Source organism: Babylonia areolata, chromosome 2 (genome assembly GCF_041734735.1).
Source record: "Babylonia areolata isolate BAREFJ2019XMU chromosome 2, ASM4173473v1, whole genome shotgun sequence".
NCBI classification, from domain to species: Eukaryota; Metazoa; Mollusca; class Gastropoda; order Neogastropoda; family Buccinidae; genus Babylonia; species Babylonia areolata.
Genome location: NC_134877.1, coordinates 38,890,359 through 38,917,018, shown reverse-complemented (window position 1 = coordinate 38,917,018; position 26,660 = coordinate 38,890,359). Strand labels below are relative to the sequence as shown.

At 41.0% G+C, this 26,660-nt stretch overlaps 1 protein-coding gene across 10 annotated transcripts in view; it reads right to left on the bottom strand.

The window, feature by feature from the left end:
• The window catches only part of LOC143301061 (5'-AMP-activated protein kinase subunit gamma-like), a 575,294-nt gene that overhangs the window by 5,635 nt on the left and 542,999 nt on the right, over window positions 1-26,660 (bottom strand). For 9 of the 10 annotated variants that reach the window (XM_076615127.1, XM_076615139.1, XM_076615099.1 and 6 more), the window contains 8 exons: window positions 26,609-26,660; window positions 25,279-25,337; window positions 22,277-22,309; window positions 15,427-15,472; window positions 9,348-9,526; window positions 6,661-6,741; window positions 4,327-4,449; window positions 3,398-3,475 (listed from right to left, as the gene is read on the bottom strand). The exon at window positions 26,609-26,660 is cut by the window's right edge and continues 30 nt beyond it. In XM_076615127.1, the coding sequence (XP_076471242.1) occupies window positions 3,398-3,475; window positions 4,327-4,449; window positions 6,661-6,741; window positions 9,348-9,526; window positions 15,427-15,472; window positions 22,277-22,309; window positions 25,279-25,337; window positions 26,609-26,660 (651 nt within the window). The remainder of the gene's footprint in view (window positions 1-3,397; window positions 3,476-4,326; window positions 4,450-6,660; window positions 6,742-9,347; window positions 9,527-15,426; window positions 15,473-22,276; window positions 22,310-25,278; window positions 25,338-26,608) is intronic. The other variant, XM_076615092.1, reaches the window with a different exon arrangement.

Below are 26,660 nucleotides of genomic sequence, written 5' to 3'. Positions count from 1 at the left end.
AAAAGTGTCCGACACAAATCAATGAAAGGTGATTGATGAAATTCATGAATGACTGGTACACAAGTTGTCCTCTGTTCCAGTCTCCCGATCATATGCACATGTTTCTGGATATGTGTGAACCCATCTTTGTCATCTGTATGCATGTTCTCTGCCGGATACATAGATGAATTAGTTATGTCCCTCCACAAAATAGCATTGTACAGTATGTCATAGGTGAACCACTCTTTGCTCTGAAATGCTGTTCCCATTTTTAACAGAACAATGTGTTTGATTCTTGTCAGAAAGGATATTCATATTCTGTACTCTTTTCAGACAAATGACTACAATCACAGTTTGTTAAAAAAAAAAATAAATAAAAAGAAACAATTCTAACTGCATGACTTAACTTTGTGCCATTTGATACACAACTTGTTTTTTAAGTTTGTAGACTGTCTCAAGTTTCAATTTCAGAATAAACATCATTAATTACAGGAAACAATTATCAAATCAATCAGGCTTAAATGATGTTAACTGTAAACAAGAAAAACAAAGTTAAGATGCTTGTTCCATCAAATGTTCCAAAATTTTATGCAAAACAAGATCAACAGCATGCTTTTCAATAACGTTATTTTTGACCAAAAGAAAAAAAAAATGTGAGAAGGAAAATGTGTGGGATGAATCACAATGGTAACTTGAGGCACAGTCACCCCAGCCAGTTCACCTGAATCAGAACTGTCTGAACCCCAAAGAGTCGGTGTTGGTGTATTTAAAAATCAATGAGGAAGCAAAACATCATCCACACTGTGCCCTAAGTTACTCTAGACAATTCTAGACAGAAGAAAAGAAAATAACATCTGATCTTGAATCTGTGATGTTTATAATATTATGCTAGGCTGAGTCTTCACTACTGAGCTGTCATTTTGCAGGACACACATTTTTAAGTATTTAACTCTGAAGCCCATTCACTAGGATATTCTCCATGTAGCTTAATCAGCTAGTCTGTGTTCAGAGAACCCTGGCCCCATATGGGTTAAAGCATTCTTTAAAAAATCCAACAGATTCATGTGTATGAGTGTGTCTCATAAATCTTGTCTGGCCATCTCAGGAAATAAATCAAGCCTTCCTCCCTTCCAACCCAACACAAGATAAGAACATGTGCAAAGAATGACATGTAAGACTTCCAAGTGTGTGATGTTCTGAATCTTGGCACATTATGCAAATCATTCACACACTGACAGATAAGCCTGCCTGCCTACTCATCCGTCAGGAGACTACATCACCATGGTGAAAATGGGCCACAAAACAACCGGAATTTTGTTGTCAGGATTCTGCGTACAAACAACAGTTCAGAGTATGTATGATGTTTTTGTTTCGAGCCTAGACTTGCGGATGTGCCAGTTCCAAACATCACACAACTTTTCACCAAGTCAAAAAAACAAGCCGAATGGCCTGGATAAAGTACACAAACACTGAGGTGCTGTCTCAACATGGTGGATGCAACATGTGTTGTTAGCCTGGAGAAAGATGCAAAACAAAACCATTCTGGCAGAGGTGGCGCGGGGGCGAAGGCGGGGTGATCTCACAGGGGAGTCAGCTGCCTTCCTCCAGCTCCAGGGGCTCAGTGGAACACCAGACTCTTCTCCAGGCCAGGGAACTTTAGGGTCAGCTGTCACTAAGGCAGCACTTGCATCCTGAACAGCTGTGGGAAAGGTCACTGAAGACCTAGAACCACTTCCTGCAAGGGCGCCACTCGACAGTTTTCTTTCTGTGCTTTTTGGAGAAGCTGCTTGTCTTGGAGAGTCTGTCACCATTTTCGCACGCGGACTTGAAGTGGGCGTCTTCGATGAGTCTTCCGTCACCTCAGCAGCTTCAGACTTTGCAGTTCCTTGTGGGGTTGCCTTGATGGCATCAGCATTCTTTTGAGCTTCTCTCTCTATCAAGCGGTTTTGATAATCTGTGAACATTTCTGTGATGTGTGCAGGTACGCCTCTCTGGGGACGTCTTGGCTGGGGTTTGTTCCTCTGGGCCTGGATATACTCCATCCCAACAGACCCTGGGGTAGGGCTCCTGTTGCCCTGCAGACGACCTTTGGTATGTTCCACCCTGGCTGGGACACTGGGCGCGTTCTCTCCCCCTACAACTCCAACCTGGTCTCTTCCACCTTCTGTGTTGACACTCTGTGTCACACTGGAGCTTCGACTATCTACCAGCTTTTTGCGTGTTGGACTCTTGACCTGTGCATGACCAATCAGAAGGCAAGGGGATGAGGGGGGAAGTACCTCTACACAGACATTACAGCAGTTACAGGAGGAGGAGATGGAGAGGAAATAAATCAGAGAGAAACCTGGGGAAAAAGTAAGAACTTAGCAGAATGACAGTAACACAAAGCTTACAGTTCCAACCCCATACCTGATCTAGTGCTGTGATTTCTGGGCCTGGACCAGATTGCAAGCGCAATCTTATTATCCCTAAGTTTGCTTCGTGGTAAACATTTTCCAAAGTCTACAGAACTGGAGCAGATTTAAGAAAATTCGTGCCATTGTGCAACCTCACCCCAGACCTGTTACCTCACACTCCTTGCTGTCACACATTTTTAGGATAACATAGCTCCTCCCTCAATGCCTGCACTGACCCCACTGCTAGCATAGTGGTGTATTTTAGTGACAAAGGTGGCAGAGTTCAAAGCTTAATAAAACTGCAGACAACACTTGATGAAGCACACAATACGGTAATCACACACAGTGATACACATTTTATCTGCTCATAACCAGACAACCCATAAAGGCATCTGTCTTCATGTGCATCACTCTCTCCAATCATCTGTTCAAAGTCATGTCTCAGCAACAACTGACCGGGATGAATCGGGGAGTGGGAGAGGGAGTGGAATCTCATCATGCCAGAATGATCGCCACTCAATCCGTGGGGGAGTGGGAGAGGGAGTGGAGGGGAAACTCTTCATGCCAGAATGATCGCCCACTCAATCTCTCATGACGACTGGGAGGACGTGTGTTTCAGCCTGGGGGTGGAGTTTGGGGAGGTTTGGTTTTTTTTCATCCGGTTGCCAGCTCCTACCCAGCGTGGAGTGTGCTATGGGCTAAAGTGAGGAGACTGGGACCAGACTGTCAAGGGTCATCCACTTCACAGATGTGTCTTTGGAAGCACCGCTCAAATTTCCTGACCAACGTGTAAGATGTCTGTATCTCTCAGCCTGGATGACGCTGGGATTTATCATATAGGAGCACAGCCTTAGTTGTGTAGTCCCAAACCTAAAACGGACCTCCCCAAAGCAGCATCATAGACACCTCTATCACTGTTCATCATCATGGAAACGGAAAACAAAATGTCCCAAAATGTAGACTGGGTCTGGCGCAAAAAAACAACACACATACACACACAGAGAAAAACAGAGACTACTAACATCAGCAGCAGAGCGGTGTTTCAGAGCCTCCTCTATGGTGATGTCCAGGTTGTTGTAGGTTTTCTCAGCAGCCAGGTTCTGCAGAACACAATACCCATCCTCATGACCAGTCAACATTTCGTTTGGATTCCCAGAATCTGCTTTCAACACTTTTCAGCTGTTCTAACAGATTTTCATAGATTATCTGTACACATGCAGCAGTAACACTGTATTCGCCTCACTACACCACTAGCAGAATTTGTGTTGCTTACAGCTTAGTTATCCAAGATTAATGAATCTGACAGCAGCACTGTAATTTTCAATGAAGGTAACAATCTGTACACGAGTAAATGATTAACACAAACACGAAAGGCACAACCACATACACACAGTAAACTATGCAGTAAAATGTGTAACTCACAAAACTAGAATATTACTTCAGCTAGCTTTCTCCCCTAATTTTCTCAAATCTATCTAAATCATTACATAAACAATTCTCCCTCTACCTCAAATGTAAGTTCAAGTTATATTTATCTTTTTGCTCACAAACCACGTTAGTTGAAAATAAAAATATTTACACATTTGCAAATCCAACACAAGTTTTCACACATACATAACTGACAAATGAAAAATACATTCATTTCAAGGACACACAGGTTAACACGTTTTGCATAAATCATAGGCCAATTCATTACAAGTAAATTTCAGACACTGAAATAAAATGGAATCAATTCCCAAGCACATTTTACTGTAGTCTTCACACATTCAAAAAATTGTGCAAGCCTACAGAATAAAATGTGAAGCAGATCTGAACAATGAGCAGGGGTGTACACAATTTTACACACTTAACCTAAAACATATCGTCACCCAAGATTCAAGATACACACACACTTCTTTGTTTAGTTTTTGACAACATTATGATGGCTGACACAAAACCACCAGTGACTTACAATGACATCGAATTTGGCGTAGATGTCGCAGACCATCCCCTCATCATCCAGCACAGGCAAGGCAGAGATGCGGTTTTCCACAAACAAGTGGAGGGCTTGGATCAAAGGCATATCTTTTGATGCCTGCACACACATCACACGCACACACACACAGTTTCAGTTTCACAAGGAGGCATCAATGCATTCGGACAAATCCATATACACAACACCACATCTGCTGGACAGATTCCTGACAGCAGCATAACCCAACACGCTTGTCATGCCTTGAGTGCATGCTTATATATCTGTGTACCTATCAGAATGGATTTCGTTTTACATAATTTTGCCAGAGGACAACTCTCTCATTGCCATGGGTTCTTTTTCAGTGCGCCAAGTGAGTGCTGCACACGGGAACTCGGTTTATCGTCTCGTCAGAAAGACTAGATGCTCCGTTTGATTTTCCAGTCAAACTTGGGAGAAAGGGCGAGAGCGGGATTCGAACCCACACCCTCATGGACTCTCTGCACTGGCAGCTGAGCGTCTTAACCATTCTGCCACCTTCCTCCTACACACACACACACAAATATTGCTTGTGTACATATGCCAGTGCACACAAACATACAGATATATCATATGGTTAATGTAAATGAACCATATGCCAGTACACACAAACATACAGATATATCATGCAGTTAATGTAAACAAACAACTCTCCTTTTCAACACAAAAAAACACAATGAGTTGGATACAACACATTATCACAACATGGGTTGATAAACTCGGATGGCTAAACAGAGTGATCAAAGTATCCTGTAAAATACACCTTTGAGGAAGGATTTTGAGTTGTTTCTGCTTTTCAGTAAATTTCTTCAGTCATTCTTTTTTCTTTCATCAGCGAACAATAATTGTTTGTTTTTGTTTTTTGTTTTTTTCCCCCCTTGTACTAAAAGGTTATATTTTCTTTTGAACATCATCATAATCATGACATTTCCAATCCATATATCACAGAAATGTAACAGAATGTTAACTTATGATACATTTGGCAACTGCATTTCAAGTACAATACGACAAAACCATAACTGTTTTGGTCAGTGCGTCCAATGGCCTGCTTGCAGGTCGAACAAGCCTGTTCCTGGCTTAGTAAGTTTCAAAATGGAAATATTTTCTTATAAATTTTCAGAATAAGTTTCACTTGTAAGGGTTGCCACCAACCACCATAATTAATCTCTTGCATCAAAAGGTGTCAAATCAAAATCAAATCATATCACTAACACTACAGTCCAGCCATCAGCAAAGGGCCCGTTTCAGGGGCTGAATACTCCTCACTTCTTGAAACCAGTCACAGAGAAACCAACCTAATGTTTAAAGGTCCATTAACTCACTCAGTACGGCCAGTCCTCTCTTCTCCTCTACACAGACCCCTCGGATGTCCAGTGGGTGTCTGAATGACCCAACCTTTAGCTTCCGTCGTCAGAATTGTGGTATTCTTTGTCCACATTCACGTCTTCAGTATAAGAGCCTTCCGCTTGCAATATTTTGATGATGGTAATTGGGGTGAAACGCTGTTAACGTCGTCTCTTTCGCCGTTCGTATGGAAAGAGTTAAAATAACACAAAGAAGACCTATTCACCCTTAAACGAAGGAGCCGACAGGAAAATCCCAAATATATTCGGGACATTACTCAAGTCACTAAGCCACACCACTGCTTTCCACTGCTTAATATAAACTAATGAAGTACAGGATTTTGTGTCAAAGAAATCCAAATGATCCATATAAAAGAAGAGACGGACAAAACAGACTACTTGGTGCAAAATCCCTCATCCTGTTTGAATCGGTTCTGTCATTGTCTCCCTTGTCTTAGCAAGATTTCCTGTTGCAGGCACTTTGTACATGTAAATAAAAGGGCTTTTCCTGGCAAACTTATGCAAAAGAAAACCCCTCAAAGCACTCTGATAGTAAAACAAATGAAACTGCTGGAAGGAAAAAAACAGAACACAGAAAGATCTGCTGTGACAAAAGCAATAAAAGACAACACCACTGTCAGCCATGTCTTTCCCGGTCTCTTTGGCAAGGTGCAGCAAAATCCTGACCATGACGACACCTCAACCATTCACATGAATTGTGCCTGATGTTCATTAAAAAATGATTTTCTCATGCAGCCCTACAGTGTTTTGGGGGTCTGAAGTAGTTCTGGTCAAGTTGGATGGTTGACTAGAAATATGCATGATATGTGTGCATGTGTGTACATACCTATAAATTAAAACACACTCACATGAACACACAGGAACACATGGCAATGGCTAAAAGAAAGCTCCCAACATGATAAAGTAAAACAGTCAATGACCACACACTGACCGTGATCACATCGCTGTAGGTGCCGATGGCCAACTCCTTCAGTGTCTTTCCCATGAAGCTGGGTTTGGGCAGGTCCCTCAGCTGAAACACAATCACCAACAGGTCACTTTGAAGTCTGGAAAGCCTTAAGGATACTGCCTGCTTCAGTTTGTAAACCAGGCTTCATACAAATTTTAAATTACAACATAAAAAATATCCTTATCATGCCACAAAAACAAAAAAGCTAGCTAGATGACATGTAAATTTAATAATATCTCTGATAAATAACACATATACACTACATTGTCCTTATTAGAACTTTACACCAAACACAGGCTGGGGAACAACTGAAGAAAAAAAGACCCACTAAACCAGGCTCTAGGGGCCGCTGAAGCCCCAAGGAGGTGCAGAGGCAATGCCATGCTGGGGGGCCCAGGTCATAATCATTTTCTGTCAATCTTTAAGACATTCAGAGGCCTGGCTGATAATATCAGTTTTTGAAAAAAACAAAACAAAAGACAATAATTCAGGCCATTTACTTAGTTAACTGTACACCAACACAGAATATTGTTATACGCACTTTTTCTTTTAAATACTTCAATATTGACTTTCCACCTATTCACACACAAATACTCATCACTGTGGGGAGCCCAGAGAAAGGAATGGGAGGGCAAAGCACCTGAACAGAAATGCTTCAGCTCCATCTCATGGAATGGGAGGGCAAAGCACCTGAACAGAAATGCTTCAGCTCAATCCCAACAAATGGAAGGGCAAAGCACCTGAACAGAAATGCTTCAGCTCAATCCCATGGAATGGGAGGGCAAAGCACCTGAACAGAAATACTTCAGCTCCATCCCAAGGAATGGGAGGGCACAGCACCTGAACAGAAATGCTTCAGCTCCATCCCAAGGAATGGGAGGGCACAGCACCTGAACAGAAATGCTTCAGCTCAATCCCAACAAATGGGAGGGCAAAGCACCTGAACAGAAATGCTTCAGCTCAATCCCAAGGAATGGGAGGGCACAGCACCTGAACAGAAATGCTTCAGCTCAATCCCAAGGAATGGGAGGGCAAAGCACCGGAACAGAAATGCTTCAGCTCAATCCCAAGGAATGGGATGGCAAAGCACCTGAACAGAAATGCTTCAGCTCAATCCCAAGGAATGGGAGGGCAAAGCACCTGAACAGAAATGCTTCAGCTCAATCCCAAGGAATGGGAGGGCAAAGCACCGGAACAGAAATGCTTCAGCTCAATCCCAAGGAATGGGATGGCAAAGCACCGGAACAGAAATGCTTCAGCTCAATCCCAAGGAATGGAATGGCAAAGCACCTGAACAGAAATGCTTCAGCTCAATCCCAAGGAATGGGAGGGCAAAGCACCTGAACAGAAATGCTTCAGCTCAATCTCAAAGAACGGGAGGGCAAAGCACCTGAACAGAAATGCTTCAACTCAATCCCAAGGGAAAGTATCAGTATCAGTAGCTCAAGGAGGCGTCACTGCGTTCGGACAAATCCATATACGCTACACCACATCTGCCAAGCAGATGCCTGACCAGCAGCGTAACCCAACGCGCTTAGTCAGGCCTTGAGAAAAAAAAGAAAAAAAAAGTATATATATATATATATACATATATATATCTAGGGAAAAGAAAGTCCAGTGCTGTTCACACTTCATTCATAAATTTACTCTCTCTCTTTCTCTTTGCCTTTCCCTCACAGAGATACACAACGTTTACTACACATATTTACATTGTGCAGTGCCAGCAACATCCACCTTCCTAATGGGATCACTAATTCTTTCTTCTCACACTTCTCCCATTTTTAACTCTGGAGTTCCACTCCCTTTTCCACCGTTTCTTCAAACCAGCATCTGAGAACGAATCACCTCAATGTCAATCTTTACAAGCCAAGACATGACAACACATGAGCCAGATGCTCATTTATATGAAAACAAAATGGCAGCCACTAAAAATGAGTGATACCTGCTGTCTGAGGAGTCCACCAAGTGAGAATATCCACTGACCCAAATGAGAACAACAGATTCTGTATGTTTATGCTGTTATTTTTTCGGCACAGAACTTTTTGGGATGGGTGCAGAAAATGAAATGTAAACCATGGAAAGAAATGGGACAGCTGAAAAATTCCTAAGCCTGACGACAGCAAAATAAAATGAATTTACACTATTTGAGGAAACAAAACACAACATCAAAACCTCTGAACACCACACCCAGAGATACCAACCCCTGTCAAGCGTTTACAGGAACAATCAGGAAATCTGGTAGGAACACTCTGAATTCAGTAGGAACAATCGGACTCTGAGCCATATCATCAAACATACATGTTATCTACAAGGCATACAAACACTTGGGCCTACCTGCAACATGGTGTAACTGCTACCAGACTTTTTCTGTAATTGTTACATCAGGTCTGTTTTCCACTGTCCAGTCTCTTATTGGTGCTCTATTCATACTTCCTCAGGCAGTCACCTGAGAGAGGCATACTGCGGTCAGAAATGAACTTGTTGGAACAATTTTGACATTGGCGTAACTTTGGAACAAACTGCGATCGAGCGTACAATATACGGCAAAATCGTAAAACTAACAGTTGGCATCTCCGCACACCCTACCCTTAACACGTAGAGCCAAGTGAAAACAAAAACCGCCCCAGACATAACAGTGACACACACACACACACCATAGTCTCACTCACATAAATGTGCAGGAAGCGCAGGATGCGTTTGTGAGTCAGGATGTAGATGGCGTTGCCGGTGGCCAGGTCCACCACAGGCAGGCGATGCACGTGGTTGTCCACCAGGGCCTTCACCGCTTCAAAGAGGCTGGCGTCCGGGTCGATGAACACAAAGGGCTTCAGCTCCTCCTTCAGAACCTCTGCAACCCACGCCACCACCACCAGACCAAAGATTAGATCAATGCCATTCATTGTCAGATATAATAATAATAATAATAATAATAATAGTATACATATCAAGAAGATGTCAGGCACAACAGCCAAGCTGGACTTTCAATCTGAGGGTCCTGGGTCCAAATCTTGTTAACAGCACCTGGTTGGTAAAGGGTGGAGATTTTTCCAATCTCCAGGTCAATATATATGCAGACCTGCTTGTGCCTAAACCCCTGCAGCCCATGCATGAAAAAAAAGAATACAATTAATCATAACAATAATAATTACTACTACTACTATTACCACTACTAATAAAATGTTGGTTTATATAGCGCAGTACCCCCATCTCAGATGGGACTCACTGCGCTTTACAATAAAATATACAAATTTAAGACTAAGTGTCGTTTAATATGTACAAAGTCAGTTACACATGACATTGGCTAAAATATACGTATGTAGGACTAAGTGATATAAAAAAAAAAATTATGTAAATCGGCACAGACATCACCACAGTAAATCACACAGGTGCAAATCACAGCAAAACAAAGCACATCACATTCACCACTGTCAAAAATAAACACCAGGGAACCAGACATCACGAAAAACACACCAAAATCATCACAGATGCATACAAATCAACAGAAAGAGTACAGTTTCAAAAGATATGTTTTGAGTGCTCTCTTGAATGCAGGTGTTGGGGTGTAATGGAGGTGTGAGGGCAGTGAATTCCATTGTTCAGGTGCAACAAAAAAAAAAAAAAAAAAAAAAAAGGACAATAATAATAAGCGTTACAGACATTGTAACAACAGGAGTAGTAATTGTAACAAAAGTATATAGCTCTGAATCTTGCACACAGACAAATCAAAACACACGTGTAACTCTTATTCTGAGGGATGAATGACACAACATAAATACTTGCCAATGGAAACAGTGAAGACCAGAATGAGTGATTTGGGAGGGGGTGGGGGATGGGGAGCATACGGGGACTATTTTAGAGAGAGGTAGGTTCCTCAAGGCCAGACTGAAAGAACAAAGTGTAGAGATTTGACAAAGTGAAAGAGGTCACTCATTCCAAATGTAAATTACCACTCATAAAACTTCAGCGTGTGTGTGTGTGTGTGTGTGTGTGTGTGTGTGTGTGTGTGTGTGGTCACACTTTGGTGTATATAACATAGATGTAATGTTTTATGTTAACGAAAGCGTTTTTGTAAAGCACCTAGAGCAGATTTCTGGAGAGTGTGCTATATAAGTATCCATTATTATTATTATTATTATTAGGGCATAAACAAAATGGAAAATGTTTTGTTACCATTTCTTTTATTTCCACATTTCCCTTCCATTCAGAATGATTTAACCACACAAAAGTTTTGTTTATGACACAGGTCTGTTTTTCAAGGCAACAATCTCATGTGCAAAAATCACCCTGTTGACAATTTATAAAGGGTTTTCACTGCTATAAAAAATGTTGATTAAACTTCTATTTTTTAACAGCCTTGTGTGTGTGTGTGTGTGTGTGTGTGTGTGTGTGAGAGAGAGAGAGAGAGAGAGAGAGAGAGAGAGAGAGAGAGAGAGAGAGAGAGAGAGAGAGAGCTCCTTTTTTGCAGCGTCAGCGTATGTAGAGCATTAAGTGAGGACAAAAAGCAACACATTAATATTCAAGTCAACAAACTGCACACACCATCACAACACATTAATATTCAAGTCAACAAACTGCACACACCACCACATTTAAATCCTGTCAAGAGGTTAAATCCTAACTTATATGATGCTTACACCCTCCTCTCTTTCCTCTTCCCTCCATAAGAGGGAATACAAAGGGGCCTTTGTGCAGGTGGGAAAAACACAACAATAACTCCATGGTTGGGGATTTCATGTGGCATCACCCCAAAACTGACCCCCCCCCCCCCTTCACCCCCCCAGTAAAAAAAAACATAACCAAAAACCAAACTCAATATTTTTCCAATCTCCTAGGTCAACATATGTGCAGACCTGCCAGTGCCTGAACCCCCTTCGTGTGTATACGCACACAGGAGATCAAATACGCATGTTACAGATCCTGTAATCCATGTGGGCGTTCGGTGGGTTATGGAAACAAGAACATACCCAGTATGCACACCCCCGAAAACAGGGTATGGCTGCCTACATGGCAGGGTAAATAAGCAAAATGGTCATACACGTAAAATGTTACATGTTACATGTTTGAGTGTGTATATAATGCATGCCTGAAATCTGAATGAATGATACAGGAAATGAATGATGAGCGCCCAATGGCAGCCATCAGTCACCTCTACCCAGGTAGGCAGCCTGTTGTGTAAATGACTCCGCGTTTGTAAAGCACTCAGAGCTTGGTCTCCGACTGAGGATAGGCACTATATAAATATCCATATCAATCAATCAATCAGCCTGAACAGGCAACAAACATCAAGGAAACTGCTTGGGATCTGAACTCAGAATGGGTCACATAACACAGCCCCTGCCCAAAATGTGCTGAACAGTAACTTAACGCACTGCAAAAATATTTCATTGTCAAAAGCCACTTTTGGCCCAGGTATGTTCCGCTCCACTGCCAAAGCTGTCTGTATGTAATCTTGTCAATCTGCCCATCCCATCACCACCACCATCTTATGACACAGCTACTATGAATGATTGCCTCTCTACCACCCAAAGAGTGGAGTCAACAAAATTAGCAGTACTGCAGTTAGGTAAGCCCTCAAGAGCACATTTCCAGCTCACCTGAAACACTATTCATAAAACGTAAACTTGTCACACATATATACACACATATATATGCACAAACAAAAACCGAAAAAGACACATAAACACTGTTTATATAAGTGTATCGAAGCTTTTAAGAACAATCACAACTCAGGGGGGAACCTACTAAACACATACAATGGTGGGGTGGGGGTTCTTGATAGGGGGCTGTGGGGGTGGCACATGTGAAAAATAACACCAGGGGTCAAAATCAGTCCTGAGAGGAACACCAGTCCAGTCACCAAGCTGAAGGGTGTGATATGAAGAGCTGTCAAGGTGTCAGTTTGCCACTGGACACAAATCCCCACTGCTTGCCTCACCGGTCTTTCTGACCTTGTTTGTGCCTTCTCCCCCTGCCCCCACACCTGCTCCCCAAATCATCTCCATTACCCCCACCCTCACTCCCCTCCCCCAACACCTCTTCCCGAAAAAGGCGTCTCCATCCCCACTTCCCCATGCTCCACAAACCCCCTCCATCCCACCCACCTGCTGCATCCTCTCCAGCCCCACTTCCCACCCACCTCCTCTCCATTCCCACTTACCCCCCCACCCCCCACCTCCTCCCCAACCCCTCCACATCCACACTCCCCTCATACCCAAATCCTATTCCCCACCCCCACCCCTACCTGCTCCCAAAATCCTCTCCATGCCCACTCCCCCACACTTTCATGCTCCCAACCCCCACCCCCACCCCCCTCCATCTGCACTCCACCCACACCCCAACACAAATCCTCTCCATTCACACTCCCACCTCCTTCCAAAATCCTCTCCATCTCTCAAACCTCCATGCACCCCTCACCTTCTCTCCAAACCCCCTTTAATCCTCAGTGTCTACAATGGCAAAGTGGGTCCACAATTTCTGTTTAAATACAATTGTTTTTAAGTCGACCCTTGCTGCTTGACGGTGCAAAATGAGCAGTTCTATCTTTTCTGGCACACAACTGCAGTGATACACTTATGGCCGGTGGGTGTTGCTTATCGTTAATGTCTTAAGCCTGTACATATATGTTGCAAATTGGACAGAACAGTACAATATTGTACTTCATAGTATAGTATTGTCATGTAGTGGTGTAGCACTGGGTAGTGTAGCACTGGGTAGAGTAAGGTGTATTGAATTTTTTGTTGTTGTTGGTTTGTTTTTTTGGTCACAACAGATTTCTGTGTGTGGAATTCAAGATGCTCTCCATGGGGACGGTACCAAAAGAAATATGGAGAGGAGGAAAACACACAAAAAAAACATGTTATAGGGAAGGGATTCTGACAGCATGTTAACCTTTTTCACTGCTAAGAAAGGGGCTGAAGGAGCCTAGGGGTCTACAGACACCACCACCACTTGTCAGGGTCCAGGGGGGAAACCTTGGAAAGATCATTCTGGAAAGGACACAAAAAGGAAGCTTTCTTTGTGTACAGCATTTACCAATTAAAAAAAAAAAAAGAAAATTATTACTGAATGATTCGTCTTCCATTAGATGTGTGCAAAAAACTGTGTGTGGGGGAGGTGGATGTGTTGGGGGTGGGGGTGGGGGGAGTGCATGCAAGTGTGCAAGCACATATCTGCTAGTCATGGGGCTGGCAGTAGGAGAGGTAGGAGGGCTGAAGCAAGGAAAGGGCAAGAATAAAAGAAAACGCAAGCAGCAAAATGCTGCTCGCATCTAAAAATTTCATGGCAGAATGCTGGAGCCGATACTGTGAATCATCAGGGTGACAAGGTGAAAAGATAATGGATCGAAACCTGAGGAGTATAACAAAAACGTGAGCGATAAAGGCCCTGTAGCAACAGATTTGTGCATCATGCATTCATGTATTCCGAGCAAGGAAATAGATGGCTGCAGAAGATGGTTATGGAAGTGTCTAGGGGCATGTGGGTAGGGAGGTGAGGGGAATGACAGAAACAGAAGTCTGCTAAATGATTCAGTGACTGGCTGGGCAGCTCTTCAGCCATCATCGACTTTCATCTCGTCACTGGAGGAACCAATCACACAGTCTTGGCGCTGACAGGTGCATGTCATGATGCCACTGCACACCTGGCAGCATGTACAATGCATCCTGCTGCTTACAGGCAGCAGCAGCTTACCCATGTCCACAAACACGCCATCGAAACAGAGTCTTAGATCTTTGCTTCCACCTTCCACTGTCGTCTCTTTTCCATGATCAGTCCATCAAAATGGAAAGGCTCTACTGGTTCAGCCAACACCACCACCCATCCCTTTCTTTTATTGCTCTGTGCTGCAAGTAACCACCTTAAACTGACCTTTCTCAAGCAAGAAATCTGATCCCCCCCCCCCCTCCCTCCCTCTCTCTCTCTCTCCCACTGCGGCTGCCCCTCCAACCAAATCAAATCAGATTCCAACATGTTCAACCATAGCCAATCAAAGAACTGCAAAGAAAAACACAAAAGACAACTGCAATTATATTTCGATCCAACAGAATTTATCGGAACTGATTAATGTGCACCTTATGACGAGGCTCTGCAAATGTCCATGTTTCCATTCTCACTTCTCTGCATTCAAGAGTCTAAGTTCCCCCAGGTCGATGTTGCCCCCAAGTCCAAGTTTCCCCAGGTCTATGTCCCCCCTGGTCTAAGTTCCTCCAGGTGTAAGTTACTCAATGTCTACTGCTCCCCTTCCAAACCAATGCTACCCCCCCACCCCCAAATTTTATAGGTATGTCAATGTTTCCCCAAGATCTATAACTGGGGGAACACAGAGACCTGGGGGGAACATGATAGACCTTAGGCAACAGGGGTGACGGCCTAAATGGAGGGGTAAATGAACAAAATGGTCATACATGTAAAATGCTACATGTCTGTATGACTGTGTATGTGTGTGCATGTAACTGAAACCTGACTGAATGGTGCAGAAAATGAATGGCAGCTGTCAGTTAGCTTTATCCAGGTAGGCAGCCTGTTGTGCAAAAAGGATTCCGTGTTTGTAAAGCACCAAGAGCTTGCTCTCTGACCCGAGGGGATAGGTGCTATACAAGTACTCGTCTCATACCATGACTGGCAGGAAAAACCAGGTAGCTTTGTTGTTTGTAAAGCACTTAGAGCTTGCTCTCTGACCGTGGGGATAGGCCCTGAATAAGTACTCATATCATATCATGACTGGCAGGAAAAACCAGGTAGCTTCCGTACCTCTCCAGGTGGCGATCTTGTGGTCTTCCAGTTCGTCCATCCTGACCTGCAACAGGGAACAACAGTGACCACGGTCAAGGCGGGCAGTCAGGACAGCTGCTAGCTGCAGCATGGACAGGGAACCGAACCACAGCTAATCTACAGAACTGTGTGGTAGAGGTGCGTAGACACAGGCATGTATGAGTTCTAACACTTTTCGTCTGGACGTTTCTTTTAAAGAATTCATGTGTGTGTGCCTGCACGCACACACGTTATGCGAGTCTCGGGGTACATGAATGCAAATTTTACGTATGCATTTCTAAACATTTCAGTACTGTAAACAAATTTTAAAGCATAAACAGTTAATCTTCATATGCTTTCAACAAAAGTACACTTCTATTAATGAAAAAAAAAAAAAAAGCTTTAAAACTGAACTGAAATACTGTCCTCCACAAACAAGTAAAAAAAAAATAAAATAAAAAATAAAAAACCCAACAAGTGGGAGGAACATGACAGACTAGCAAAGAAACTTGGAAAAGCAGCATAGTCACAGACAGTGGTTGTCAATGAGTCTCACTTGACTCGCACACTGGAGCATGACATCATTCGTTCACCTGACATGGCTGCATATCGGGCCTGATTACCATGTCTGTCTCTCTGCCTATCCTGTCTGCTGCCTTTATTTAAACCTGATGGAGAGAGAGAGAGAGGGGGGGGTTGGGGGGGGGGGGGGGGGAGAGAAAGAGTAAGCAAGAGAGAGTTTGAGGGATAGGGGAATTGCAAACTTGAATTCTTGTTAGTGTCACACTGTGTGTAATGCGTGTATGTTGCTAGGCATGTGTGTGTCGTGCACACAAAGTGTATACTTCCTGCAACAGTCAAAGTATGAGAGATGGAAGGAGTGTGAAGGGGGTGAGTTTTCAGTTTCAGTTTCAGTAGCTCAAGGAGGCGTCACTGCGTTCGGACAAAACCATATACGCTACACCACATCTGCCAAGCAGATGCCTGACCAGCAGCGTAACCCAACGCGCTTAGTCAGGCCTTGAGAAAAAAAGAAGAAAAAAAAGGGGGAATAAATAATAGATAAGCTTACATAAATAAATAATAATTATAATATAGAAAAAGGTAGTAGTAGTAGTAATAATAATAATAATAATAATAAAATAATAATAATAAAAAAATAAAGGTGAGGGGGTGAGACACAGGAAAGAGTGAGAGAAAACTGCAAACCATAAAAAAGTTACCAGACAGGGTGTGTTAGTGCATGCCATTCAAATACATACATATAATTTGTAAACTCGAGCTTCTTAACACATGGTATGTGTATGAGAGGTCATAATTATGCCTGCATGAACATGCCAGTATGAAGAAGGTCACACTAGGTCACACTATTTGACATACCCATTCAGCAATCATTTCGGTGTTCTTGTCTACATGCTTTTTTTAAATGTTATTATTCAAAGTAAATCCACTAACTTTTATCTCACAAGAGTAAAAGGAAAAAAAAAAAGAAACTTTTTCACTAAATCCCACTCCCAAAAAACCCCGAAACCAAAACCAACACCACAAAAAGAACAAGTGAATGGAAGAGAAAAAGGATGAAATGTACTAATCTATCAAAAGGGGATGCAATGTCTATGTATCTAAAAAGAGGATGAAGTGTATCTTGCCTATCTATCAAAAGGGGATGACATGTCTATGTATCTATCAAAAGAGTATTAAATTCAACCTAAAGAGACTAAATTCAATCTGTTGCAACCCAGTGAGACTAAATTCAATCTGACTGTCTCACTCGCACAAGTTTATCTTCAGCAAAACTGCTCTTTGAATAAATAATTTTTCTTTCTTTGCCCACAGACATTCCCCGTCCTCCTTGTCTCTTCAAAAAGAAGAAAATGTGAGCGCTATCAAATGCCAGGGACATAGATGGGCAGACGAGATCTCCAACAAGACTGCGTGTGTGTGTGCATGTGTGACAGATGGACGTGTGTCAGGACACCACACATCTCTGTTTCCATTCAAACTTCAGCAATCGATTGTCCAGCTGGTCTTTCCTGTCAATTAGTGCTGAACATTTTTCACCCCATACTTTTTCTGTCTTTCTTAAACCAGCGACAGCATCAGTTTGGCAGTTATGTTAATGGTTCTAGTTTGCTTATGAAAAAAATATTTTTAAAATGATACAAATGGACGCATTACAAGAAAAAGACCAAAAGGTCCATTTCTTTCAGAGAGGTCTCATTATATTTCAGCTGACCACAATACAGTCTCAGTCATTCCAACATCTGCTGAGACTATACTGCAAGACTGAGACACAACTTTTTGTTTAGGGTTTGTTTGATTTTTATTATTGTTTTTTTCCCAATATTGTGAATGTGCATCTTTGGCTTAACAGCACCAATACTGGACCAACATCACTGAGCCATGAGTGACAAAAATTTTCACAAACTCAACGATTTGATTCTGAATCACCAAATAACTAAGACAACCAGGTCTGGTATAGGACTGTCTGTTAGTCATTGTTCATACATTCCAAAAAGTCAGCCAAGGCCAAAGTGAACAAGGGTTTATCTTTACACGGTGTCTGTTTATTTCCTGTCCTCGAAAATGCCCTGTTGTAACTTCCAATGGCTGATAATGTCCTAGTCAATTGTGTCATCTGAAACTGACAGCAACATATATTTCTGTGGTGAGATAGGAGGGGGGGGGGATGATTGGGGCAATGGAGAGAGAGAGAGAGAGAGAGAGAGAGAGAGAAAGAGAGAGAGAGAGAGAGAGAGAGAGAGACAGAAAGAGAGGCCAGCCAATCATCCAACATTTTTTTTTAAACATGGGAAATAATTCGAAACAAATTAAACAAAACTTTTTTTTATTTACTTGTTTTTTTGCATCCAAACCTCAAGCAAATGGGAGATAGTATCAATACAACGAGAGAAAGAGAAAGAAAAACAACAACAACAAAAAAAAAAGTAAAATCAAACAACAGAATATATGAATGTCTGTTAAAAGCCACTGGGAAAACTGATCAATAATACATGAGACCGACCAAACACACACACACACGCACTCACTGAGACTGAACACACAAACACACAGAGGAGGGAGTGTTGAGTAAAGGGAAGGGAGATGACCCAAGATTTTATCTCGTATAAATCTGCATTGCAGTGTGTTGTTCTGCTGTGCATGACACTGAAGTGCACCACTCTACTGTTGTGCTTTAAGACTATACCATAGCATACACTATCGTACCACACTGTACTGCACTGCACCACACCGCACTTCACTGTGTGTAACGGCTTCATACAACCAGAAATGGCAAACACACTGGATCCTGCACACTCTGTTGCACAATTCAGTTTTAAAAAGTGCACTGTTCTACATTTTTTCTACATTAAATTATCCACACTATACTGCACTACACCACACCGCACTTCACTGTATGTAAATACTTTCAGGCAACATACAACCAGAAACGGTGAACACACTGTATCCTGCGCCTTCTGTTGCACAATTCTGTTTAAAAAAAAAGTGCACCATTCTACTTTATTCTGGAAGACTATCATAACGTACACTATCATAATAACACACTATACCACAATGCACTGTATGAAAATACTCTGCAGACTTCATACAACCAGAAATGGCGAACACACTGAATACTGCCCCTTCTGTTGCAAAATTATGTTAAAAAAAATCCAAAAAGGAATGGAAACAGCTACTTGAAAATGATCTGAAGGTGGATAAAAAATAAAAAGAGATAAAAAAAAATGTGTACATCTCAGATAGACCTACTAGTAACATGTTCTTGAAAGCCACTACAGGACCCAGGGTGGTGTGAGTGACAGTGTGTGTGTGTGTGTGTGTGTGTGAGCGCACGTGCTCGCATGAGCATGCCTGCATGGGAGAGCGAGGTAGGTGAATGTGTTCAAGTGATGCCTTCAGTAAGTCAGTCCTATGACAAGTAAAAGAACAATCTCGTGTACTCAAACAAACTATAATACAGCCAATATCAGACACCCCCCATCACCGTTCTCCACGTCATGAGCTGCTCAGAAAATGATCAGTTTATATCATCTCCATTACAAAGCAGGACACACTTTTTTTTTGTGCCTGAAACCAGCCCATGTTCCTAAAAATAATTAAAAGGAAAAAAAAAAGATTTAAAAAAAATGCATGAAAGATGAAAATGAATGATCATTTCATGCTAAACTTTGTACCACCCTCCCCCCCAAAGAACACCATCCCCTTCTGAAAACCTCTTTCATTATCAAACATTTAAAAAAAAGTTCACACACACACACACACACACTCCGAGTAAAAACAACAACAACAACAACAACCAACCTAATAAAAACAACAAAAGACCCTTTCCATGCACCTGCAATACTTCACTCCTTGTCCCCTTGTGAAACCATTCTCATTTGTCAAGCTGTGCATCACAATATCTCATGTGTAACCTGACTAACCTGGGCTTGATCTGAACACAAAATGTAAAATTTCGGTGGTGGTTGTTTTGGCAGCTAGCAAAATCCTCAAGCAAACACACATTCATACATGCCCGCTCACATGCACACAAACACCTGATGCTGATGTCAAGCCTCTGGTCTTCCCTCATTTTGGATGATGTTGGTGGCAAAATGCACAAAATGCTGTAGTAATTTTTCCTAGTTGCAACTATGGAAATCAAGGTGCATGCACCAGCCCCTAAATTCCAACTGCTCCCAATAAAAATATATAAATCACAAAAAATCTTCCATAATATACAATGAATAAATACAACAAAAACTTTCTGGGAACCATCAACCAAACTAGTTTGTGACTTCAGAAGAGACATCTTCAAAAAAACAAAAAACAATCCCAAACTCAGCATGGACTGCTTCTGCTATTGTTCAACATATTCATAATCCTGATCTCATCTCTGCATAAAACCTCCACCCCACCCCCTGGCCCACAAAATTCATGAACTACCCAGACAGTTATTTTCCCAGATCAACAAAGAGAAGTCTACACTGGAAAACAGTAGCTTGGGGTGGAGGAGGTGTCGAGTTAAAGAGTATAAAATGCTATGAGATACAATTATGTAAAAGCCAAAACAATAAGTGGAGACACATCTGCATATATGTGAAGCATGCAAAGCAGCTTGTTCCGTCAAGATGTGGTACCTATACAAGCAGTACACTAGGTGTAACAGCTTCAAACAAGACATGCAAAGCTCCAGAGAGAGAATGTGCAGCAAATTACATATACAGGCATATATATGATATATACATATGATGCTAACAGATGATGAATATATACAAACAAGATTGGGAATATTTGTTTATGAATGCTGCTGCAATTTACTGCATTAACTGACTGATTAATTGTGTGTTTTTCATTCGTTTATTCATTTACCATTGCACTTGTGTCTTATAAACCTTGTGGTTTCATTACAATAAAATCTATTCTATTCTATTCTACAGGCAATATGCTGTATGATCAGGCCATGTGATTTAACAGGTAACACATGTGCCCTGTAACCATCCCAATTTCCACCTGTGAAAATCAAATACAGCAGTCAAAACTAAAGACAATGCGGTAATTTTCATAAAGTCAAATGCAGCAGTCTCAACTTGAGACACAATGTGGCAATTTTACCTTTAAAGTCACATCTCAGCTGGCAAGGTCTGATGATCTCATTTGCTTTCAGTCCAACTGAGCTAATGGGTTTTTTTTAATTTTTTTAAAGTTTTTATATCTTATTCATTTACCTATCTATTTTAAAATTATTTCAATTCACTTTACTTTTCCCTCAAGCTCCTGACCATGTGCGATAGGTTGCGCTGCTGGTCAGGCATCTGCTTAGCAGATGTGGTGCAGCGTATATGGGTGATGTATCCAAACACAGTGACGCCTCTCCGAGTAACTGAACAAAACTGAACTGCTTTTAGTCCAAAAAATCTCAATAGCTTGTCTGCATCCCTCCCTCCACGCAAGCTACAGTGAACACAATCCAGACTTTTTGTTTGTTTGTTTTCCTTTTCTTCATGTGTTTCTGAGCTGCAACTCCCTTGTTTATAAATATATATGACTTCATCTGGTGTGTGTTACTGTTTCAACACCACCATTTATGTAGCCTTTTTTTTTCTTTCTTTCTAGAAAAGAGAAGGGGGTGACAGTTGTCATGCAATTTGCAGCATTCTGTCTGGGAAAGGCATGTGCAAAAATGCACTCATACATGCAGATAACTATGACAGTTCCCTGCATATCAAAATCCCTCACTCCCAACTTCCAAGGGCTAGGAGGAAAAAAAAAAAGAAAAAGAAAAAAAAAAAAAAAGAGCAATAGTTTTATATTTCATGTATACAAAAGTTTGCTTTGATAAAATAATTAAAAATAAATGAAAGAATAAACAAAAGAAACAAGGGAGATGTGATATAAACATGCAGAGAATTCTGTCAATGAAATATAACCAGAACTTTACAATGCTCCATCAAGCCAACTGAAATACCACCCCCACACACATCCACACACTGTGACACACACATTATACTCTGAATAGTGATCTGAACACTCTACCGTTACAGGAGAAGAAGTTGATTACAAGTCAAAAAGTCATTAGTTCACGAAAGATCAAAGCCACTCTACATTTACAGGAGAAGAAGTTGATTACAAGTCAAAAAGTCATTAGTTCACGGAAGATCAAAGCAATCTTGGCGAAAGGATCAAAACAAAGCCCCTTGCTAATAATAAGACAACATAACCAGAAAACAAGCAAAATCAAAGCCAACTGTTGAAGTGCAAAAACAAGAATATAATAGTAAAGCCTCAAAAGAATACAAATGCCAGACAAGGGAAGAGCAGCAAATGGTAAAAGCATTCCACACTTAACCGTTGGAGCTGGACTGCTGTCTCCAGATGAGTTCTAGATCAGAAAAAAAAAAAGAAAAAAAAAAAAAAAAAAATAAAAACAAAACATTTCACACTTACTGCACAAAGAGTACAGTAAATTTAAGGTACCACAACAAACATGCACAGTAGCAAAAAACAAAAACAAAAAAAAAACAACAAAAGAACAAAATAACAATGCTGAAGATTCAAAAAAAAAAAAAAAAAAAAAAAAAAAAAAAAAAAAAAAAGAGAGGAAAAAACAAGAAAAGAAAGCACTGAAGTTGTGGGAAGCACAGAATATTCAACAATTCTAACTGGCTGATTCTGAATATGGGTGCAAAAAATAAATACATAAAAAAACAAAAAAAAAAACAAATACAATAAAATTAAGATACTAAATAAAGTGCTCTTATTTAGAAGAAACAAAAAGAAAATAATCATTGACATGCACTAACAAAAGGTAATTGTGACAATAAATCATTTCTAAAACAGCTTTGTCAATTACTTCAACAGTTTTAATACAGTTTCCTCAATTGCCTAAAAAACATTGGAATTACATGTCTTATGTTTCTGGTTTTGTAACATTCTGAAAATTTCTTTACATCAGTAATACCATGAACATCTTAACAATGTGTAAGTGGATAAATCAAATATCAAAACCTTCCCGTTTTTGTAACCTATCCAAATATGTGTAATCACTCTGCAACACATCTTGACAAAGAAAAAAAAAAAAAAAAAAAGAACAGGGATCAAATCTGACAAGAAAACTGAAATGATCTGATTATAAGCTGAACTGTAAAAAAAAAAAAAGGACAAAATTCAGTATTCTACACACATGGAACTCTTGAGGGATGAGAAAGAGAGGCTGTCTGAGAAACAGCTGGCGAAGTGACCTCCAAGCAGACATCAAGAAGATGGGCCTCACAGGTACAGGCAAAGGACAGGTGACTTTAAGAATGACTTGGTGATCAAAGGGTGGCCTGTACCCCAGGTGGGTGAAAAGCCCCAGAAAAAAAATAATAAAGTGCTTCCTACATGTCGCAGCTTCAAAGGAGGTAACAATGAGGTTAGAGGCAAAGCAGTCTGGAGAGACCAAGAGACATTACTCTCAAAAGCAAACTGAAGTTACTGTCAGCACTCGTGCTGTCCTGTTCTCCTACATGCACCTGAGTCATGGACTTCGACAGCAGAACTCCAGAGAAAGATATAAAAGAAAAGTCAAGATAAGCTGCTTCATGCAACTGCAAAGTTCTTCGTATACACTGACATCATCACAAACAATGGAGTGCACACAGGAGTGACACAACACAGGAGATGCTATGATTATGAAGACCTGCTGTCCACTGTCAAAAAAGAGGAAACTGAACTGGCTATGGCCGGCCACGTAAGCAGGGCATGAGTCTTCTCCAAAACCATCCTCCAGGGTATACAGTTCAGGGGAAGAGTAGAAGACAAAGCAAGAAAAGGGCTGGCAACATCAAGGAGAGCAGACTGGAACTGTGCCCAAACCCAGGCACTAGCACAACACCATGGCAGACAAAGACTTGTGGTGTGGTGCTCCACCATGCAATACTGCCCCTGGAGGGACGTGGGAGCAGTGAGAAAAGCAAAGAGGAGACTGCCATGGATTAGCGAGGGAACGGTCATTTACCTTACTGCTTCATTGTCATGCGCATTTTAGCTGCTGCTAGCTTTGTAACTTCTCCTGTTGCCTACCACACCATTAATACACTAACCACTATCTTCCCCACCTTTTAACTTTTCACTAAAAAATACACATGCACATGTATACCCTCTCGGTTCCCATGACTTTCAGTCAAAATTAAAAAAAAAAGAAGAAAAAAAGTGCAATAATTCTTGTTACATCACTCCCTTCATGAATAAAAATCTAAAATTACAAAAACCCAGGAGGATCGACTCTTCCGGTAAATTGCTTTGTCACAGTCATTATCAATAATGTTATCTAAATCTCAGCACAATTCACTTTGTTTCACTGAACCAGGAGGATAATTCAATGTATAATCCATCCTATCTACTGGTCATCACATCACATTAATTTTGCTGGATTAACACACGCACACACACAATCACATCACATCTAATAAAGTATTTAGCTTCTACCTTTTTGAAAAAAAAAAAAAAAAAATTGTAATATCTGGCTGGGGAATTAGTTTCTTCTGAAAACTGGCCAGGGTCCAGGGGCTGCCTTAGGCCCCTGGCCCCTGGTGGGGTGCAAAACCCCAGTGGCCGAAAACGAAATCAGTGATTTTAAGAGGTTTGGGGGGCCTCTCCTGAAAGCTAAAACAATAAATCAGTTTCTGAAGCGAGTTCCAAGGCAGTCCCCTTCCTTTCCTACTTTGACAGTTTCTGACAACCATTCCCATCTCCACTTATTTGCAATGCTTTTTTCGTTGAAAATGTCGCCAATATTCACTACTCTCGATATGATTGCTGTTTGAAAATTACAAGATGGCTGCTAACTGCTAAAGCAGAAGTGACATCACAGTATAGTTGAAAAACTGAACCGGGCTCAAAACAAAAAACTTAACCGGGCTTGAAACAGACTGGACGAAAATAACATACTTGTCAATTTTTTTTTTCCTCTGAATTTTTTTTTTTTTTTTTCCCCATCTGAGTCTCTGAAATCAACTGCTCTTCCACTGAAAATAGCGGATCCACTGAGACTTCCCCAGCCTGTAGTACTCTGAACAGATGTTGCTTTACCAATCAAGCAACTGAACAGCAATAGTCATGACTAACAACATCTTATAGGTATGAAACGTCTTGCTGATCACACATACAGGTATCAAACTGGAGAAAAAAAAAAAGAAAAAAAAGTTGTGCTACGTCTAGGAACTGATACAAATCAGAACTAAAACAAAGCGCCATTTATCAACACAAACCATCATTAAGAATGAAAGCACAAAATTAATAAGAATACAGAATTTTTAAAAAAAGACAATAAAGCAAATAATAACAATAGAAGAAAGGGTATCAACTTACATTGGGCTCCCTGTAGTACCTTTTCAGGATATTGATGAAATCTGTGATAGTCAGCATACCTAAAACACCACATCATAGCGTCTTTACAGAGTCCAACAATCTTTTGACATGGTCAGCATATCACAGCATCTTCACAACCGTTTGACATGGTCAGCACACCACAGCATATTTACAGAGATTCGACAATCTTTCTTAACCATGGTCAACAGATCATAATGGCTTTAGAGAGTCCAACTATCTTCTGACATGGACAGCACATCATAGCATCTTTACAGAGTCCAACAATCTTTAACATGGTCAGCACATCATTAACCTCTCACTGAGTCCTGACAATCTTTTAACATGGTCAGCACATTGTAATGTCTTTAAAGAGTTCAACACACCTTTTAACATGGTCAGCACATAGTAACGTCTTTACAGAGTCCTGACAATCTTTTAACAAGGTCAACATATTGTAACATATTGATAGAGTTTGACAGTATTTCATCATGGTCAGCACATAGGTCTTTACAGAGTCCTGACAATCTTTTAACAAGGTCAACATATTGTAACATATTGATAGAGTTTGACAGTATTTCATCATGGTCAGCACATAGGTCTTTACAGAGTCCTGACAATCTTTTGACATGGTCAGCACATGATGAGTCTTTTACAGAGACCGATAATCTTTTTGCGAATCACTGCATCATAGCGTTCTTACCAACAATCTTTTAACACGGTCAGCACATCATAACGTCTTCACAGAGTCCAACAATCTTTTAAAATGGTCAGCATGGCGACAATCTTTTTATGAATCACTGCATCATAACGTTCTTACAGAGTTCAACAATCTTTTAACATGGTCAGCACATCATATCATCTTCACAGAGTCCAACAATCTTTTAAAATGGTCAGCATGGCTGAAACAGCACATCATAAGGTCTTTACAGAGTCCAACAATCTTTTAAAATGGTCAGCATGGCTGAAACAGCACATCATAAGGTCTTTACAGAGTCCAACAAATCTTTTAGCAGGGTTGCCATGCCTGACACAAACAACAGCACATACTACGGTGACAGCAAATTCAATACAAAAACAATGTTCATACAGAAAAATGTTCTATTCCAACTCATTCAAACTTAACAAAAACAAACAAACAAACAAAAAAACCCCAAAAAAACAACAAACAACTTTTGCTTTCCACACAAAAATATTAATAAACATTTTTACTTACTGAAAACAAAAATCTTCATTTTCCCTTCTCACTCATTCACTCTCTCTCTCTCTCTCTCACATAAACACACACTCACTTGCAGATGCCCACTGTGGATTCTCTATCTTTCTTACTCACCAACATAGTCCTGTTTCACTGAATCCCATAAAGGAGCAGCTCGAACCCCATT